Source organism: Cupressus sempervirens, chromosome 7, assembly GCF_028749045.1.
Source record: "Cupressus sempervirens isolate cs-2001-9-10 chromosome 7, ASM2874904v1, whole genome shotgun sequence".
NCBI lineage: Eukaryota > Viridiplantae > Streptophyta > Pinopsida > Cupressales > Cupressaceae > Cupressus > Cupressus sempervirens.
This window is the reverse complement of record NC_143124.1, coordinates 557,608,812-557,624,085: the sequence shown is the minus strand read 5'-3', so window position 1 is coordinate 557,624,085 and position 15,274 is coordinate 557,608,812. Positions and strand designations below refer to the sequence as shown.

The window sequence follows — 15,274 nt, the reverse complement described above, 5'->3', positions numbered from 1 at the left end:
AATCCGGGGCATGCCAAACCAGGTCTTCTCATTACCAGCATGTTTCTGCAGAGCTAATGGGGGTTGAACTAAATGATTGCAACTGATTTTCAAAGTCTTTGCCTGTCTCATAACCAATCTAACTTTTCCAGTATCCTTGTGCTTCAAAAACTTCACAGCTCCTACTCCCCTTTCCTTCCATTGATTCTCATCCTTATCAAATCTATAAATCTTAGCTTTCATGTCAAGCAAAACATCTTCATTTTCTTCTCCTGTAGTAACTGCAACTTCTTCAAGCTTAATAATGGGAGCAACTTGAGCTTCCGTATCTTCCTAGAAAATACTCAGTACCTTCTTTGAGAAAATTCAGGAACCTCTCAGTGGGAACTTCAATGATAGCAGTGACCTTCAAGTGGCTCTGGAAGACGAAACCTCTTACTACTTAGTTTGCCGTGTCCAAAACTATCCAGTCGACAATTTGAGGAATTTCCTCCTGGTGTGCCTAATGAAAATCCTACTATTGAAGGGTCATTCTTAGTATTGTTTTGAGATCCCCAAAAATCTTCAGTCCAAGACCATAATAGTCGCTTATTCTTCTACTTCGAATAGAAAATTCTCTATATTATTTTTCTTTCTGTGAATACCAGTTATGTTGCTCTATGTGCCTCTAAGCTTATTTACCATAACTGTCCCCAGAAAACAGTTCAACCCTGCCCATGACAGTCTGCATACCAAAACTCACGTTACTCTGTCAAGAGGTATCCGAGTAATGACCAAATGGGTGTCATTTTCATTCAGAACTTACAAGTGCCTTCGATTTCAGCTAAACAGGTTTGACACATCATACTAAACCTTCTGGCACATAGATTTCCTTATAACGAGTATGGTGGAAGGCAGAATTTTAACGTCCTCAATCTTGGTTTCCAGCAATTTTGTCTGATTCCTTAGTCGACACATAATTTTGGTCTTCTGCTATAGTCCAAAAAGTTTTCTTTTTGTTTTGCATGGATATCCCTTGGCGTTGTTTGTAATGCCCCAACAACTCATCGAACGTTTCGTTGTCTCTCTTGTTTCGAATCCTGCAAGAGCTGAACTGGTGGACTTGTAACGTTTTTAGAATCACATGTCTACCTTCTCGGGCACGAACTCAACTGTGCTGATATCGACAACAGTTGTAATAGAAGTGGCTCCATGTGTATTGTTAGAACTTCACAAATGCATTAAGGAAAGAAGTCGCCCGGAAGTTGATAAGGTGGTCCTTTGTCCAGAAAACCCGTTGCTTCTGTTGTCGCGCTCTCCCTTCAAGCTTTCTCCAACATACAACCTTGGATGTGTTTCCTCTAGTGGAATTGCGACTCAAGTCATCGGAATCAATTACTTTGATGGGCGAATTGCAGTCTGCTATGGAATTCCTTTCCTCTCGTCAAATCTCACTCCTTGCTATGTGGACGTGAAAGCCAACCCTCCTCTGTAAACTTTTCCAATCCACGTGCAAATAAAAAAGGGCCGCAAACTCAACCCGTGAGTGAGAGTTGGTCACTGGCCGTGGTCTCTACAAATACTGATGGAGCTCGCGGATTTACCTACGCAATCGCAGTCTGGGTATTCACGACGCCTTTCTTGGAGTGACCTTGTGGGGAAGGATGGGAAATTCGTGATTACTGAGAAGGCTCACGTTTGCTGTGACTGCCCTCAAATTTTGGGACCTCAGAGGAAATTTCACATGTTCAGTATTGTACAGGAAGAAAAAATTTGAATTCATTCAACCTGAAAAATGCCATCTCAAAGGCACTTCAATATTAATGATTGCACGAATTTCAGCTTCTATGTATGTTCTCACAGTGTTATCTGGGATTCCGAATCCATTTCCTAGTTTCTGGACTCTTTGCGGAAAAAGTTGTAGAAGAGAATCTGAATAGGCTTCTGCAAGTCTTCGTGCTCTGTCCAATGTAGCTTTGAGTCTCAATGCCCAAATAGCGATACCAACCTCCTTTCCTTCTGTTTCAGTAATTTCCATCTTTTGCCAAGTTTGCAACTCATTTTCAATTGCTATACACTCCTTTTGTTGCCAACCAGAAAGCCCAAGTTGACGAATCCCAGTCACAAGTGCTCCTACAGGATGATCCTAGCTAGATGCATTTCTAAATCTCCCTTCTCAAGCCAGCCAAGATGGTCCTCCTCCACTTTATAAAACATTCACAAACCTGTAACTTCAAAGGATTCTTCTTTCTGAATAAACTTCCACAAGATGGCAGGATCTCAAGCTCTGATACCACTATAATATCCCGAATAAGATATTTGTTGGATTTCCCTTAACAATACACTTAGAAATAAAACCTTGTGGACAATTTACAGCACATTCGAAAAACTAGTAGAATTTTCCAATTAATTCACTTTCCTCAGATATAACATTTAGATTCGGGTGTACACAAAATTGAGACACAATGCTATAACAAACCAGAAGATTCTTAAATATGACCCGTTATTTTGCAATAACATTCAGAATATCAACATGCAACCATGAATTACAAACTGGTATGATAAAACCAGAAACTCTTATAAATCCTTAAACAATGATATTGTCTTTTACAACCGCAATATAACACCCGGCAACTAAACGTTATTGTATTATACAATAGCAATACAATAACCAATACATAGAAAACCAATCCTAAATACAGAATTCAACAATCGGATTGGAATGAGAGGATAAGAACTTGTAAGCTCAATGAGACACCTGTAATGATATCTCCACGGGCAATGGGTTTGCGTCCACTACCTGCCTGCACGAGGGGCTACGTCCTCACACGGGCTGAAAGCTGAAGCTTTCTGAAACTCTCCAAGAGAGAAAACTGAACTGAATAGAAAAATCAAGCATAACAAAGGATAGAGCCTCATCTCCTTTTATTCTCGCAATGATGACCCTTCGACTTCTTTTTTGGGTTTCGTCTTATCTTTCCACGTCCTCTTTTGTCCACTTGGAATATTAATTTGACTTTTAATTAATGGCGTTTCAGCTCTCATAGTCAATTTAATATTATAGTGATGACCCCCCTTAATATTTCTAATGTCCCCAAGAAAGGGACATTACAAGTATATACAAGAATATCATTGATAACTATAAGATATTCATCATACTTATATTTTCTTTGGTATGTGTATTGGCATTAAAGTCTCATGATGCCTACCAAGAAAAATGTTTGCACATGGTCTCCACTATTGCATCTCATAGTATACATCATGCCATATCTCAATAATGTAACCTCAAAAGTTACATAAGAAATATACTATCATGATCTCCGAGGACTTCAACTAAATGAATCTATCATGATAGCAGGTTAAACCATTGTTAAGATCGCACCTTAGAATAGTAACTACAATCAAACATCAATGGGAGATCGTCACCTTTCATCTACATACTTGTGTAGTAACTCGCATGATAAAGAAGGAATATACACATCTTTTAATTTAAAACATAACTAAGACTCGGCCTCAGAAAATATAATTACATTTTAATCATACCAAGTTTACCTTTGAAGTGATCCACCTTCAATTTTGAGAGTACCTTGGTAAGGATGTTGGTAGTTTTCTCATTTGTGCTAATGTATCTAAATCGTATCACATTTCTTTCCATTGTATCCCTGATATAGCGGTAGGGCATCTCAATGTGTTTTGATCTATTGTGAAATATTGGATTTACTGAGAGTTTTATTCAACCCTGGTTGTCACAGTGTATAATAGTGGGGTCCATGGATTGTCCAATCAATCCTACCACTAATTTCCTCGACCAAATTGCTTCACGAGCTCCCATGGACACTACAATGTACTCAACTTCTACAGAATTTTGTACAACTGAAGATTGATTTCTACTGAACCAAGATATCATGAAAGTACCTAAGCTAAAACATCTTGTGCTACTTTTACGATCAACGACACTAACCACCCAATCTGAGCCTGAATATCCATGGAGATGTATATCAAAATTATCATATTTTAATCCAAGACCAATCATTCCACATAGATATCTCACTATACATTTTGTTGCTACAAGATGTAGTTTTCTAGTTTCACACATGAACTAATTGAGAGTATTTGTAGCATAACAAATGTCAAGCCTTGTATTCAACAAATACACTAGGGATCCAATTATCTGATGATAGAGAACAGGATCAGCTAATTCTATCTCAAAGATTGTATCTTTTAGCTTAAGTAGATTTGTTTCCATGGGAGGTTGTATCTTTAGCTTATGTAGATTTGTTTCCATGGGTGTAGACATAGGTTTGTAGTCCATCTATCCAAATCTATTTAAAATATCAATAGTGTATTTACCTTGGTTTAGGATAATGCAATTCTCTTCTTGCCATACTTCTAGTACCAAGAAATAGTGCAGGAGACGCTAATTCGGAAGCAACATCTTGTTTGCATTTCATAATGAGATGATCCTCACCTATGATTAGTAAATCATCAACATAAAGAACTAGGATTAACATATCACCATTTGTTACATTAAAGTAGAGGTTAGGATCTACTTCATTTTTGGAGAAGCCCAACTTGGTAAGATACCTGTCTATAATTTCATATCAAGCTCTAGGGGCTTGTTTGAGGCCATACAGAGCCTTTTTCAATGTGTAGATATGAAAAGTGATTTCATGGATACTAAACCGTTTAGGTTGCTATAGATATACTTCTTCATCTATAATACCATTCAAGAATGCAGTGCTTAAATCCATATAATGTATTTTCCATCCTTTTGAGGTGGCAATAGCAATTATGGTCCTTACTGACATGTTATCTAGCAACTGGAGCAAATGTTTCCACATAATCAATTCCAGCCTTTTGGAAGAAGCCTCTGGCAACAAATCCCACTTTGTATTTTCCAATACTTCCATTTTATGCGTGTTTGATTTCAAATAGCCATTTGGAAAAGACTACTGATATCTTTTAAGGCCTGGGTGCAATGTCCCAAACATCATTTTTCAGAATGGATTGATACTCTTCAACCATGGCATCTTTCCAAACTTGGTGTTTCCGTGCTTCTTAGTTTTTGTACGTTCAGGCTTAATAAGTTCACTCATTAGAGCGACATAATTTGAGTGACCTTTAGACTTCTTGCTTTCTCTAAATGTGCCCTTAGGTACAGCATAATTTTTTATTTCTTCAAGAACTTTCCTTTCCTAGAGTGGTCTTTGGTATTATTAGCAGTTTCAGGGGGTTCAGGAGTAGAGATTACAGGATTGTGCCTTTCTACAATTGTCTCCCTTTGAATATTTTGTGGTCTCTTGTTGGACATAAATAAATTTATCTTATCTTATCTAGCTTGGGACTCATCGAGGCTTGGCGAGTCTCGGAAATATAACTTTAGATCCAATTTTCTTGTGTTTAACATGCAATCAAGTGTTTCCCATGAACACATGAAGGTTCCATAAATACGCTTAGCAGCACCTAGTGAGACAGATTACAAACCAATCCATTGAAAAAAAATAGAAGACAACACTGAGAAATTATTGCTACAACTATAATTGATCCCAGATTTGGAGGGAAATACAGTTAACTACTAGATACATGAGATGTTTAGATCTATGCTATGAGAGTGGTTGTAGCCAAAACAAACAGATGATCCCTTATGGTGATGCACAAAGGTCTTTAAATGTTCAGCCAAAATAACTCTTTGGTGTTCTAGACATGCTTTCATTCAACCAGATTGGAAAAAGATGATCATAAATTCGTTTCAGAAACATAAACAGTGTTTTTTCAACCATCTATGCTTTTCCTTCAAAGATTGATGCTGATCTGATACCAGTCAAATGCAATGTTGGATCCATCACAATTTATATGGTCTATAGCCGTTCAAAGTGATAATCATTTTCAACCTTTGAACATCAATATCCAAGCTACTTGCCTAGGTGATAAACCATTCATGTGTGGATAAATCAGGTTCAGCAGACTCAAGAACAGTATCATATAGATTCAAGTTCATGAGCATAATGGACTAAAATGCTTTATTGAGTGGGGAACAATGACTGATATTTTCATACACGGAATCAGGCCTCTTCATCTAGCGACAAGAACTTAGAACAAACCCAATTCTAAACAAAAAAAGCAAATGGTGTAAAGTGTATAGCATATTCTGAATGCAAATACTAAGGACACCAGGATATTACCATCTGTGTACTTTGTAAGAATGCTTAGCAACAAAGCTCCTTTGCCATCCTGATAAACGCCAAATACAAGAATGTAAAGCAGGTAAATAAATGTTATGTCAGTAAGAATACAGTTTCCACAAGGCTGAGCAATTCAACAACAATTAAACTACAAGGAAAGAATGGCATGATTTTATGTTTTGAGAAAAGTGTTTCTTGTTAAATAACCTTCCCAAAAGGTGGAAACAGATATAGACTAGAGTCAAGTTTCTCCCAAATAAACCATACTCTAGTTTCAGTGCACATACTTTAGAATCTATGATCTCGCCATAGGTGGAAAGCTCCTTCACCACACTAACCATTTGGACATTTATTCGGGCTTTTAATTCTGGCAAGATAGCCCTGATATGGTGCACTAGTATCTGAAATAGAATAGTTAGAACTTGAATATCATTGAGCATATTTAACTACTTTTTGATAAGGATCACAAGTGTTCCACACACAGAAAACTGGGAAAGTATTGTTACCAAAGTTGAAACAGTAACATTCACCTGATTCAACTTCTTTGCTAGTTGGGGAACACCACAGCGATCAGCTAAACTATGGTAAACCTACATAGATGCAGGGAATGAATACAAATCACAAAGAAAAAGACAAATGATGCATTTTCATGTTTGTGCAAGTAAAGAAACGTTAGTTCAACTATAAAATGTAGAATTTATACATCCATATTTCTTCTTCAAATCCCTAAAAAAACATACCGGACGACTGCGGAAAAAGTTTTCCTCATAAACAAGTGCATCTCGGATACTTCTGTTTGCATTAATGTCCTGTTTCAAGCCACCAGAAACTAGTTAACTGCTAATAAGCATTCCTAAGTCAGTGGAATTGCCTTGAATCTGCATACAATATTTACAGTGACAATCCACAATTTTAAATACTCTCAAAGAACCAAGAATCTTCATCATCTCCATTACAAAAATGTAGACCTAGTATATGAATGCAGAGTGTTACTTATGACAAGAGATCCTTGAACTGAATTATTGCTCAACAAAACCCACAATTTCATAGCTACAAACAATATAAATCCATTGGCAAAGTGCTATCCTGAGTGAATGAATTGTAACACTTTCTTTGATGACCTTGTATCATGACGGGAAAAACAGAACTCAAGAACAGTAAAATCAATATAAGCAGTAACCAACAGAACAACTAATGTGAAAATATGACATTTTAGTATGTCATAGTTTTTACCCAGTCATAGAATCCAAAATGCTTAAAAAAGCATGCAAAATAATATGTTCTTTTACACATGCATATGATAGGTTTGTCTTCACGCCAACAATTCAATTAATCCAAACATCCATAGTTTACAGACTTTGGAGATTTCTTTTCTAGAGTTAACTTGTGGAGTTTTATGGTTAGCTTTTGACTTTTTTTGAAAAGTTTTCAAGTGAATGCCAGTAAGCTAATTGATGATTACAAGCCCTTGACTCATCCTGCATATTAAAACTGTTAATAAAACAGTCCAAAGAATGCTGATTTTGGCTTTAAAGCATTGTTTTTTACCTTTTAAAAATTATGGATATGGTGTGTGCTGCCCAAAACCACAATCAAATTCACTTGATACATTTTATAGCTTTATTTTGCATAAATCTAATGTTTTATTTCCAAAAAATTAAGTATTTTCCAAGTTCCTGAGCTTTGCCAACTCAGAAATTTTTCATCTACTGAGATCAAGTATAAGTTGACGAACTCTGCCAATATCTGTTCATTACGAACATTAGTTCTAATAATATAGAGGTACAAAAAGAAAATTTTTGAGGGGTAGCTTGCAATATAAGCACATCTATCTTGTGTGAACTTGAAGCATTGAGCCAAACAACTAAGTGTGGGAGTCACAAGGGCAAAGGCAAGGAGGGAGCAGAAGTAAAAGAAAGGGTTGAGTGCCTGCATGGCAGCAAGATGGAATTCAAGAAGCCATTGAAAAATACCAGAAATGGCATTCTCTTAGTATAGTAATTCCAAATTTCCGGCATACCTATTCTGGGAACAGATCATTTATAGTGCAGCTTCCTTTTTACCTTCAAAATCCTTAGGATTATGGAATGCTCTTTTTGATCAGATTACTAATGTGAGCAAGGTGTTTTACAAGTGAAAAAATGCCTCATCCATTTCATAGCTGTAGTGAATTTTACAAACCTCAAATACTCCAAGTTTCCCAAACTCCTCTTGCATTTTACATGAGTTGTTTTATTTTCCTCCAACCTCTAAATAATTAAGCAAGGACCCAGGGATGCTAGGAACAGTAAGAAGGTTGTGAACGATAAGAAAGAGACCTCAAATGAGAAAGTTTCCTTTTCCATGGCCAAGAATTGCATGAAACAGCAAGTGGATCAACATAGGTCAAAGCAGATCTTTGACATTGTTGATTTTACTTTTCACATCTCCAGTCCTCAGCGTTCGTTAAGGAACAAGAGTGGTGATAAGTTGGTTCAAAAAATTTATTGTCCCAATCAAGTGATCCAATACACTAGTAAAGTGGCATACAAGTTGGCACTCTCATGTTTTTCTTAGATCTCCCAATTCTCATGTCTCTTGGCTGAAGAAAGTGATTGCAACTAATGCTTGCCTTTTGACAACAATAATTGCATTGGATGAAGAAGGATCCATTTTTTTTCGAACCTGAGCTCTTTCAGACAAACACATTAAGGCCTCACAATCATTTCATTGAAGATTTCTTACTTCGACGGAAGGAACTTCAACTTGAAGATGCCACATGGCAAACCACCAACATTTTCTCCAAGTTTTCCTCGTCTTAAGCTTCGAGGATAATGCATTCAAAGTGGGTAGCACAATGTCTTGTATGCTTTTTCACTATTTGTTTGTTGTTGTGGGGATTTCACAGAATCACCCCATTGCAAATGAGACCCCCTATTTTTGTTTTAGTAGTAGAAATAGTGAACTTAAGTTGTCTTGGTTGCAATTTTCAAATCTCCAAGTCTGAGAGGTAAATTTGAGCAATTTTGGCCTGTTGGGGTAGTCAAGTCTGTCTAGAATTAGGCTAAGTCTATTAGACAATAGTGTCAAAACCAAGTGATTTGTGAGGAAATGGGTTAGAATCATTAGAAAATCCTTGTCCTAGTTTCAATTTCATCTCAGACAGTCATGAAGGGTTTTAGGAGGTAGCAATGCTGAAGGCATGCTGAATTCTGGAATTTTGATAGGTTTGGAATTTTTTGAAAACTCCAAAAATCTAAAATCTTTATTATAACTCTTATGAAGCTGAACCCTATCTCCAACATCCTGACATTATTTATATAAATATAAATATTAGTAAATGTAACTTAAATGTTATATTTTATGTAAAATCTTCCTACCCTCTGTTGGTTCCTAAAACCACAGATTGGAATCCTACGAGCCTTGCCTACTCGATGCTGGGATATCCAACCGGTTAAGGCCAACTTGACGGAACTGGATAATACGGTCCGAGTTCCCTGCACTTCCAGCTCTGCAAAACCGAGGCGGGTGTACCTAATCCTGGACGAAACACTTAAATCCAAGACACTTAAAACAGATCGATTAGAACACGAACACAATAAAAGTTTTCCAAATGGCAAAAGGAAAACTTTAAACTTGCGATTTATGAACTAAGAACAAAAGCTAATGATTGAAATAATGTTTTAAATAAAGTATAAATATAGATTAATGTAACAGACGAATATATTTATTCCTCAAAGGCAAGAAGTAAAACATTTGCCAACATATGGATTATAAATTAAGAGCAAAAGACCAGTGCTTAATTAGATGGGCAATAGAGTCAAAATTATCAATTGAAACGTACAACTTTATAAAATCTAATATATTTGAATTATAAACAAATTTGATAATCAGATGCGATGGATCAATTATTTGAATGCAATTTTAAATAACTCTAAAATGCACTTTAACTCTTACAGAGACAAATTAGACATAAATATGGAAACAAATAAAATATTTCACAATATTTATGTTTATCGAATTTAAAATGCGATAATGATCTCGTCCAATTATCTGAATATTAAAATATTTATAAAAAATAAATAAAAGACATTTATAAAGGACACAATTTAATAATAAGTTAAACTCTAATGCAAATAGAAATAAATGCGCATACAGATTATGTCGGAAAAATTATAAGTAGAGACACTCCCTAAGGATGATCTATCCACAACAAATATATCAGGACCGAATGAAATTGACTCAAAAATCCACCATCCACAGGCTTGGTTCAATAGGTTACTCCTTTGCCGATGAGAAAATATAATATTTCATAAGACACAGGGTAGAAAATTTTTTTTAAGAAAAATAAGAATGCATCTGAATATCCTATTCTCCTCCCTCTGTTTTGAGTCTTACATCTCCTATTTATAAAATGTGAAGAGGTATTGGTTTTTTAATCAAACGTTGCACCTCTTTAGAACTAACTAATCAATATTTATGATGCGAATAATACAAAGCATTAAATCGATGGCTAATGTATTCCATTGCATATAAAACTAGGGACTATTTTCTCCAATCCCGTGAGCGTATCTCTAGACTTTTGGCTTGCTCATCCTTCCATGTGTATCCCGATTTGATCACTATTGTTCCATGCAAACATCATACTCTGACTTAAACGTGGGCGCCTTCTTTGTGCAATTCCGACTCATGAATATTAATCCGCGTGGAATTCTCCATATGTTCTCCAAACTATGCTCGAAAATCTTCCACATATAATACTTTTCAAGTCTTCCGCCAGCTCCTCCTTGCATTTGATCCAACACCTGATACATATTCCATATCTGCAATCAAAGACAAGACGAAAATAAAACTTTAATTACCAAGTGACATAAAACAATTCAGACTCTTCCTGCGGCAATAAGAGATGATAATAGATTTTAAAATAATGTTCAGATGCCTGTCATGTAGTAAACTACAAAAGCACCATTTCAACTAGCTGATCGATGAACACCATGGCTCCTTTATAACATGATTCTTATGTTCTTTCTTTCAAACACAAAGGGCGAGGATAACTATAATCCTTTGAACCCTAATGTTCCTAAAAAAAATTTAGGATACACAGGCGGATCCTCAGTAAGTGCCTGCTGTATTAGCATAATTGAAGGAGTCATTCCAGATACAGTATTCACTATTATCAATACCTCTCCAGTGTCTGAATGAACAAAGGCATTTATTCCGAACTAAGTTCCTCACCATTCACAAGAATATAAAATGCAGGTCCTGCTAACTTAATGGAAAGATTTGATATGCCTCCATATTTTATGAGTGGCTCATCATCACCAATTTCCACTCATCATGTACCACAAACGATCAGTATTGTCCCTTGTAGTATTTATCTGCTCTATCAAACCCATATAAGTGATGGAGTCATCTTCATATGAGGCAACATTTTCTTACAAGCAAATCTGCCAACAGGTGTCATATTCACTTGAGATCTTTGTACAGCAACCTTTGTAGTATTGAACACCACTCTCTTACAATCAGGGAGAATACTGACAGGCCATGCAAGTATGTTATAATGTTTATTGTCAAATGTGACTATTGCATCAGATTTCATATCAAAATCTTCATCTCCAAAAATTTTGCAGTCCAAGGCAACAGCTAGTTGTTCCATTGAAAGAACAGATGCAGCTGCTTCAGATCCTCTACTATCATCACATTTCCATACAGCAACATTCCTCTTACAACCAGCAGATGAAAATATATGCTTCCCACTTTTTGCAAACATCATAACCCTCACACAAATTGGATGCCCCAAAGTTTAGTGTTCCATCACCCTCCAAGCTTAAAAAACTGAGTTGTGAAATTGGGGATTCAACTTGCAAATGAGAAATCCTAACACTAGGTTGGAATCTGACCATGTCAGATTTCTAATCCCAACAACCCTCAAAATTCTGCACCTATAAAAGCGAGTTTCAAGTGCAGATTGGTGAAAAAGGTGAAGAAAAAGTGCAACATGATAGTTTGTCGATGAAAATTTGCCAAGTTAAAGTAATCCCAAGGGAGGACTGGAATCTGCCCTCTATCAAGACTTCCAAAGTGAGCACATAGCCAGATCAATATGGCACAAGAGATGTGCTTGAAACCAAATGAACTAAGGCAGATTGAACATGAGCAAGATAAGCAAATTCACAAGGCAAGGTTGTCAATGATAATGAGAGAAAAATCTCAACAATTTGGAGAAATTTGCCTGTCTCTTGGGGAAAATCCCAACAGAGGTCTGATTTTTGTCTTACATTTTCTTGACAACCAAGGGCCTAATCCAAGTGCTGGGAGGGAGGAGGAGTTTAAGGTAGAAAAAAAATGGTTTGAAGCACACAAAGAGCAAGGTTTGACCCAACTGGGCATGGAGAATTCAAGTTTGAAACATGACAAGGAACAATCCCTAGAACATGGAGGAATCCGCTGTTCTACTGGGAGAAATCCCAAGAACAATGGGATTTCCACCCTACATTGGAAAGCAAAATCATTAAGGCATGAGGTGATGAAAGGAAGATGGCAAATGCATGATCAATCAAAACTAAAAGGTAAGGAAATGATAGAGCTTGAGATTCTGAAATTGGTATGTTTTGAAAAACAAAAAAAATGATTAAGTGTTGCTAAAAATCCCAAGGGCATGGCAAAATCCACCTGTCTTCGGAAAAATCCCAAGGACAAGGAGGAATCTGCCTGTCTCTTGGAAAAAATCCCAAGGATATGGAAGAATCTGCTTATCTCTTTGGACAAATCCCAATAGGACCTGACTTCCGCCATGTATGGAGTTTCTTTTAAACATGTCTTTGGCCCTAAAGTTGTGTGGAGAAGAACAAGGAGGTTAAATGCATATGGAAACCATGCTTTGACAAGCAAGATGGATAATGAAGACTGAAAAGGAAACAAATTGGCCCATTAATACTCCAAATTTCAACCCAAAATCAAAGAAGGAAGCAAAACAAACAAAGTGAAGAAGACAAGGGAGTAGAGAAAGTTGCATGAAAAAATCATAAAATTTGTCCCAAGGAGAGGGTGAATTCCGCTCTCTTCTTGGGATTTTAATCCCTTGCGACCTCTAAATACACCCAAGAATAAGGCTGGTACAAATAAGAAAAAGAGGGGCGCAAATATTGATTTTAATTAAACCAATATGATGCACTTTTTCTCCCTTGATCAAATCCACCTGTGAAGGAGGTGCAAAGATTTATTTTTTTAATTATTTTACTGGCCCATTAATGCTCAAGTCGGCTTGTCTAGGAGGTAAAAAGATTCAAAGTTATTTATTTTATTGGTCCCTAAAAGCTCAAGTCGGCCCCTCCTTAGACACATCTTTTCAATCCCCAAGTCACCTAAATAAAAAGTTCTAAATCAACTCATTTCACAGAAAACTCAAGCAAGCTTTTCTCTTTTGTTAGGGAGCAAGTTTCATCCCAAAAAAGGCCGCAATTTTTAATCCAAAAAGCAGCAATTTTGGGCTAAAAGGGAAGATTTCCTTAAAAATTAGAGATGAGCGTGAGAAAATAAAATCTGGGCATGGTATGTTGCAAAACTCATTTATTTCCAGATTTTAACATGATTTCATTCCAAAATTAGCAAGAAGAAAGATCTTGAACTTGAGAAAATACATATTTACCTCCTTGTTTGATGTTGATGCAATGCAATTTCATGGAAACTTTCAGATTTCCTTCATGTTTCCTTACCAATTTTAAGAACTTAATGCATTTTTCTCCTTTTTTATGCAAAAGGATTGTCCAAGGGAAGGCCTGGAGAGAAAAGATGTGATGGCAAGGCCAAGTTTAAGACTTCAAGTGAGGAAAGGACGAAGGAGGGAAGGTATCCAAATCATGGATGGGTGCAAAATCCTCCATCATCACGCCAACAAATTGGACGGTTTCTTCAACTTCGAAAGAGCGAAGTCAAACTATCAAAGTGCAAATTCAAGTCAAGATCAAGATGGAATTCAAGAAAGCAAATGTACAAGTGAGAAAAATTTCATCAACTTGAATTTCCTCTGGAATCCAAGTTTTCTTTGAAAGGGTCCAAGCTACATGAAGGACTTCATCATTTTACAAAGTTCAAGTTTCAAGTTTGCAATTACAACCAACTTCAAATCATGGCAATAAGAAAATTTCCGAGAACAAAAAAAGGAGAATATTTGAGAAGATGAAACAATTTGGGAATATGCAATCACAATTAGAGGCTTGATAATATTGAGTATCAAAAGATATTTTCTCCTTACCAAAAGCAATTGATTAAGTCTACAAGATAAGGATGTTGAGGTTGTGCCCAATTGTCTTCTATCAATCAAAAAATCCCAATTACACATGTTTTAATCAAATTATGCCGAGCATAGACTTTTCTCATTGGCTCTAAAAAGCATTGTAACTTTCTTATTGGCACACAGGGTGGTCCCTTCATGCAATTTGATGATAGGGTGGTGTTGTGAGGTTTTCACATCATCGCCCCCAAAAAATTTTGAGAACCCACTTTTGGCCAAGCCTTGCCAATTTTTGCGAGTGTTTGGTAATTTTATACCTTGGACGCCTTCGGGCCAAGAAAGGGATTTGATTTGTTTTCACCCAGTGCGAAACTTGATTTTTCCGGAACATGTAATTTTGTCCTTAGGCCAAACAGAATTCAACAACATTTTTTCAATGGTTAGAACTTAGAACGATATCTGGCAGGATAGATTTGCAAATTTTGGACTTAGATGGATTTTCAAAATTTGATATAAAAATTCTGCACCTATAAAAGCGAGTTTCAAGTGCAGATTGGTGAAAAAGGTGAAGAAAAAGTGCAACATGATAGTTTTTCGATGAAAATTTGCCAAGTTAAAGTAATCCCAAGGGAGGACTGGAATCTGCCCTCTATCAAGACTTCCAAAGTGAGCACATAGCCAGATCAATATGGCACAAGAGAAGTGCTTAAAACCAAATGAACTAAGGCAGATTGAACATGAGCAAGATAAGCAAATTCACAAGGCAAGGTTGTCAATGATAATGAGAGAAAATCTCAAGAATTTGGAGAAATTTGTCTGTCTCTTGGGGAAAATCCCAACAGAGGTCTGATTTTTGCCTTACATTTTCTTGACAACCAAGGGCCTAATCCAAGTGCTGGGAGGGAGGAGGTGTTTAAGGTAG

General features: G+C 36.5%; 1 protein-coding gene across 2 annotated transcripts in view; it reads right to left on the bottom strand.

The window, feature by feature from the left end:
* Positions 1-15,274, bottom strand: part of LOC149547990 (dynamin-related protein 3B-like) — a 113,850-nt gene that overhangs the window by 67,792 nt on the left and 30,784 nt on the right. For both annotated transcript variants that reach the window (XM_089792021.1, XM_089792022.1), the window contains 4 exons: positions 6,881-6,949; positions 6,671-6,730; positions 6,428-6,541; positions 6,141-6,189 (listed from right to left, as the gene is read on the bottom strand). In XM_089792021.1, coding sequence (XP_089648147.1) covers positions 6,141-6,189; positions 6,428-6,541; positions 6,671-6,730; positions 6,881-6,949 — 292 coding nt within the window. The remainder of the gene's footprint in view (positions 1-6,140; positions 6,190-6,427; positions 6,542-6,670; positions 6,731-6,880; positions 6,950-15,274) is intronic.